The sequence below is a fragment of the Prionailurus viverrinus genome, chromosome B1, assembly GCF_022837055.1.
Source record: "Prionailurus viverrinus isolate Anna chromosome B1, UM_Priviv_1.0, whole genome shotgun sequence".
Lineage (NCBI taxonomy): Eukaryota > Metazoa > Chordata > Mammalia > Carnivora > Felidae > Prionailurus > Prionailurus viverrinus.
Genome location: NC_062564.1, coordinates 164,240,010 through 164,246,009, shown reverse-complemented (window position 1 = coordinate 164,246,009; position 6,000 = coordinate 164,240,010). Strand labels below are relative to the sequence as shown.

The window sequence follows — 6,000 nt, the reverse complement described above, 5'->3', positions numbered from 1 at the left end:
CCAATATCTAAAATAAGCCCTAAGCTCCAGTTAGAACATAGTTCATTGTTAGGCATGCCCATGAAATTAAGCATATCCATGAAAATAAATGCATAGGGACCACTCCTGTCATTTTTTTTTTTTCCCATTTCACCTGAAATCCAAAATATACCAGGCGGTAAAACCAAATATGACTGGCTTCCGAGTCAAACCAACACCCTCCTGCATGGTGTTCCTTGGCTCTCTGAGAACCAGTCCATTCGATGTTGCCTTGGAAGGAAAAATGCATCCACGTAACAGGACTGGATGTCAGCTCATTTTGCCAAAAAGCGACTTTTAAACAAATGCCTTTTTAGCAAACTGTACCATAATCTAGATGCTCGGCCAGTAAGTCACCAATAAAGCAAATACTCTTCTCTTCTCTAGGTGTAAAACACTGTAACTTGTTTTAAAACCCTGCAGCAGTTAAAAGAAATACAGCAGGCCTACTCACTCCTGCCAGAAAAGGACCCACAAAAACCCTGCCATTTGAGGGAATATTGCTGAGCCTTTGTGCTATCGTTGACCTCAGAACGGTCTCACCTACCTCACACCATTCCCTGCCCTGCACGATGAACAAGGGTGAGAGAGAAAGTGTTTGCATGCTACTGTCTTTACATAAAGTGAAATGATTCTGGGGAAATGTAGCTGCCTAGTGTTTGTTCCATTTACTGAAGAGGAAAGAAATTACCAGATAGCTCGAAGTTTAAAAGCTGTGATGGAGTGTTGGTGGATAAGTGTGTTTTGGTCTTTCTCCAAGCTTCTTCTCCTGCATCACACAACCATTTTAATGCCTTCGCATTTTATCTTCCGTACTTGTTTTTATTCCTAAACTCGATCCATGAATTCAGAATTTTAACTGACCCTTTCAATTACTTCTGTTAAGTCACTGGGAAAAACTCTTCACACATACAGACCAAAAACAAAACAAAACAAAACAAAACAAAACAAAACAAAACACCCAAAACCAAACCAAACAAAACAACAAAACTCCAAACAAACAAACAAACCAACACACAAAAACAGTAGTGAATCTGTGACTTAGCATTTAGATGTTACCTCTGTAGGCTTCCAATTGAAACTTTCTTTCTCTAACAAATTAGCCTCAAGAGTCATTCCAAAGATAATTTTAATAGTTTTTCTTATGAACCAGCTCCAAATATATTAGATATGAACCATCATTTTTAAAAAAAAAAAACTTTGCAACCTACAGTCAAATATATGGGTTATATATAGTACAAACAGTTCCTCGGATCAGTTGCCTTCAATTGCAAAGTGTCTCCTCTTAAAAACGGAATAAATACTCACCTTCCAGGTAAGTGATTACTGCATATGTTTCATGAGGAAAAAAAAAAAAAAGACAAAATATTTATAAATATGAATTTGCCTCTAAATAAGGCAAGGTATATTTTCATCACTTGTATAAAATAACGTGAAGATCACCCTGTTTTTGTCTTCTCCAGTGAAAAGTAAAACATTTCACTTCAAGCATGAACAAATGAAGTGTTGGCATGCTTATTTAAGTTCTGAGCAATAAACAGTTCAAGATATCTTAAAGACAAGAAATCCAGTTTTCATCTAGATAAAGTGCTATGCTCTTAATTGTTACAAAATGGCTGCTAACATTTCCAATTTCAATTTGAGTTCACATTATGCCAAACATTTGCATGTTCATTCGCTGATTTATTAGGTAACAAAATAGTATGTTCACAGTATCTTAGAAGTGTATGGAAGTCAACCGACTTCCCAAAGGAAGCCAAGATCTATGCCTCATAGTATTTGTAAGAATCCAAAAACCAGCTCAACAGCAAAACGCCAAATTGACCCTTTTAATAAAAGGTACCAATACTCAAGTGATCTAATAAATACATACATAACAAAAGTGAAAAAAGTAAAAGTAACTACAGTGAGATGAGGTTCTTCCAAAAAACGGTCTTGTCAAGCGTTCTAGGAGTCTGAGCCAAAGAAAAGTTGCCATTTTGTTCACTCCTCCGCCCACCCGCTCCCACTTCCTTTGACCCACCTTCACCCCCAGCTGACTCCAGTGGTCCCTCTAGGGAAGGTTCCTTATTAGTCCTGGGACTCGCCAGCGCCTCAGTCAACAGACTGAAATGTTAAAAGGTGAACAGCTGTACAATGCGGCCAATGGTGGTGACACTGCAGTGTCTGGGTCCTTCCTGACCGAGAAGGTGGTGGGTACTGACTGGCTAAGGAGAGCTGTGCCGGAAGCAGTCACCACGGTAGCTCAGCCCTGCGGCCACAGCCTGCAGGACACCAGCCGGCCCGGGGCGGATGCCTTGGAAAGCTTAGCAGCGCCAGATAAAGGACAGATACAACTCACAGGACCTTACGGAAGTAGAGCATCACTAAAAACAAATGGCGTAGGGGTATCTTCCTGAAACGTGGTTTTGGTAGAAAGGTAAGAAAAGTTAAGTTTTCACTGTCCACAAAAGCGTCCTCCTCTGGGCTCTGCCTGCCCTGAGCTCCGTGCCTTCTTAGCCTCTGGGGTCCTAACGGCGGCGGGCGGCGAGGAGAACACAGCCCCAGGCAGGCGCTAGCCACCGTGAACAGCTTCTCTCCACCCTGTTCCACCTGGAGGATGATTTTAGTATTGAGGTTACTCACTTTTAAACGTTTTCACTTGCACAAACTTAAAGCTATAGCTGCAGCCCTAACAGGTGAACTTCTACCTGATTCTGTCCTTGCGTCAGAAAAGAGGCAGAGAAGCTACAAGTGGGTAGCAGTGCTTCCCGGGACAAGTTAAAGGAATGCATTGACATGAGATCCCGGAAGCCACTTGGGACGTTTAGCAGGGACCCAAAACAGACTGTAGACCTTCCCGTAGGAAATGTCACTCTAATTGAGCCAGACGTAGCCGGTGGCGTAGCGTTTCCCCAATCCTAAAATTAGCAACTGTTACTCATACAAATCTTACTACAATCTGATTGCAGTTAACTCTACCTCAGACTAAAATAAAACCACAAGTAGTGCTGCATGTAAAAAACCAAAGGGAGAGAAAGTCTAACCCAGCCAGACCATTACACTTGGCGTAGTACCACTGGCGGGGCCACTGGGGAGGAAAGTCTGCAGAGAAACCAGGGAATAGTGCCGTGAACAGTTCCCCCCATGTGAACTCGTCCCACAGTTCTTCAAGTTATTCTCTTGACTGATAGAATAAAATATATCCGGACTCTGAATTTTTTGATATATCTGACGTCAGGCCATAGAATTCTTCAATAGCTTGGGCATCTATTTTCTGCAATAAGAGAAAGAACACAATACAACTGTTCAATGGGATGACTGAGAGAAGGGAAGAAAAACAAATGGAATGAACAAGAAGACTGAAGCAAACACTGTTTGCTACAAAATCACAACTGGGAACTTTTGACAGCAAACAGCTAATTCCACAGACCTGGCAATGGGGCGATTACATACATACATTGCAAATCCTGGAGGAGGGAGGCCAGCCTTCAAGCTATCGGCAAACATATGTGGGCATGCTTTGAAGCAGCCAGGACGCCCGTCTTTCAAATGGTAAACTGGGGGGTCTGGGGAATAACCTTAATTCTTGCAGGTCGTCAGACTTCATTCCCATTAGTGTCACCCTCTGAGCTAAAACGGACCTTGTCTGAGTGTGGAATTCTCTCCGGCTAGTATTCCTTTACAACAAAATCAATATATGGGAACACTTGAGTGTAATATAAAGATTTCCAGGTCCAACAGACTGAAAACATATTTTTAAATGTCAATCCATACAAGAAGAATCTGGCATAATGAAAGAGTGCTTACAGAGCTTTTTATTAAGTTTATTATTGGGCTGTGTGCTGACAGCTCGGAGCCTGGAGCCTGGAGCCGGATTCTGTGTCTCCCTCTCCCTCTGCCCCTCCCCTGCTCGCACCCTGTCTGTCTCTCTCTCCAAAACAAATAAACATCAAAAAAAATTAAAAATTCAAAAAATGAAAATAAAGAGCTTATTATTTGGTCTGTAGTAGAGAGGGCTTTAGTCACAGTGGAAAATGAGACTTACATATGAATACGGTTTCAGGGGACAAAGAGATGCCACATCTATGGCTGATCAGTTAACAAGAAGGCAGTTAACTCATTAGTCCCCAGTCACACCCCTTTCTCCCTTTCTATAGAGAATAAAGAACAGCAGAATTTAGTCTTGAGAGAAATGTAAATGGTTTTTAAGCCAGGTTATGGGAAAACAGGCCTATTTTAGGAAATGTCCGCGCATACACGTTCCCCCAAATACAGTCTACGCTGCAGCCCCATTATAGAGTAATCTGCATACCAACCTCTACAATGTCATCATCAAACAAAAGCCAGAAGCCATGACTCTTCACAATAGTAATATAATGCCCACGATTAGGACCACTGGAAAAGAACAAACACAAGTTATCAAGTTAACATTAACTTCTTTCAAAAACTAGGTACTTCTTTTTAGGCAGTGATCTACCTGAACAACCTCTCTCAGCAGGAGAATGGGTGTAGGTCACGTCTATATCTACATTTATTTGGCCACAATTCATGGAGGAAGACCCACGTGGTGGTGCTGTGGTGAGCATAAAGGAATCTTCTGCAAAGATGCGAAAAAGTCAGGCTTCTAAAGACCCACGGTCCAGTGGGGAAAGCAGATATTCAAATTCAACAAATATAAATGAATAATTACCATACACCTACTACGTGCCAGACTCTCTTCTGGCCGTCAGACAAAAAAGCAGTGAAGAAAACAGTGTCCCCACTTTCTTGGGATGAGGGCTGGAGAGGCACTGAACAAACTAAAATAGATTTCAATGTATACTAAGCGTGACGAAGGGGCGCCTGGGTGCCTCAGTCAGTCTAGTGTCTGCCTCTTGGTTTTGACTCAGGTCACCATCTCACAGTTCATGAGTTTGAGCCCCGCGTCGGGCTCTGCACGGACAGTCAACGCAGAGCCTGTCTGGGATTCTCTCCCTCCTTCTCTCTCTGCCCCTACCCCCTCCCTCTCGCTTGCTCTCTCTCAAAATAAATAAATAAACTTTAAAAAAAAAAAAAAGTGCCATGAAACATAAAGCAGAGTAAAGCATGGTGAGTGACAGAGGGAAGTACTATTTGATACACAATGGTGACAGTCCTCTGCTAACCCAAGATCTGAGCAGAAGGAACTTTCCCTGAGAGACAAGGTGATGGTGACGAGCCATGTGACCATGTGATGGAAGTTTACAGCAGGTGCAAAGGTACTGGGCATGGCAGGGGTGGGGGGTGGGGGGGTTCCTGCAGGGTTCACTGAAGAGCAAGGAAGCCTGAGCCCAGTGAGCCAGGGGGAGGGGAGGAAGGAGGCCACAGAGGTGGGGCATGGGGTATCGTGGTTTGGATTTTGGACTCCGCGGTGAGTCAGTCAGGAAGACACTGGGGAACTCTGAGGAGTGGCATCATCTAAGTTTTAGAAATATGTTAAACTATAATATAGAATAACACGTGCTCAAAGGAAAAGGTATGTATCACATAACATGGGAAAAAGTGGAACTACACAGCTGTTACTATTAGTTAGATCTGCATGACTGAGGGAATTTAACCCCAAATCTAGAGTTCTGTTTTGTTTTTTCAGTGTACCACTAAAGTTCAAAAGCCAAATTTGCCTTTGTTTTCTTTTTTTTTTTTTTAATTTTTTTAAGTAACCTCTGTGCCCAATGTGGGGCTCGACTCACAACCCAAAGACCAAGAGTCGCATGCTGTACTGACTGAGCCAGCCAGGTGACCCTGTCCGCTTTCTTTAAATACAAGACAAGCCACGCGAACTATTCCTGCCTTTCTCCGACGCCATCCAGCCACTCTCTCCCCTCCCTGGGCTCTGGACCCCTGGTTTCCCGTTCTTCACACGGCAGGCCTCTGCCCTTCAGACACTCTGCCCGAAATGATCCTCTTCCGATGTGGGCCTTCCTGGCTCATTTTAGCCCTTAGGCCTCAGCCCCGATGTCACCTTGGTAGCTTCGCTTCACC

General features: G+C 43.3%; 1 protein-coding gene across 3 annotated transcripts in view; it reads right to left on the bottom strand.

The window, feature by feature from the left end:
- Positions 1-1,833: 1,833 nt before the first annotated feature.
- The window catches only part of USP46 (ubiquitin specific peptidase 46), a 59,401-nt gene continuing 55,234 nt past the window's right edge, over positions 1,834-6,000 (bottom strand). For all 3 annotated transcript variants that reach the window (XM_047856030.1, XM_047856028.1, XM_047856029.1), the window contains 2 exons: positions 4,317-4,395; positions 1,834-3,274 (listed from right to left, as the gene is read on the bottom strand). In XM_047856030.1, coding sequence (XP_047711986.1) covers positions 3,173-3,274; positions 4,317-4,395 — 181 coding nt within the window. In that variant the 3' untranslated portion in view covers positions 1,834-3,172. The remainder of the gene's footprint in view (positions 3,275-4,316; positions 4,396-6,000) is intronic.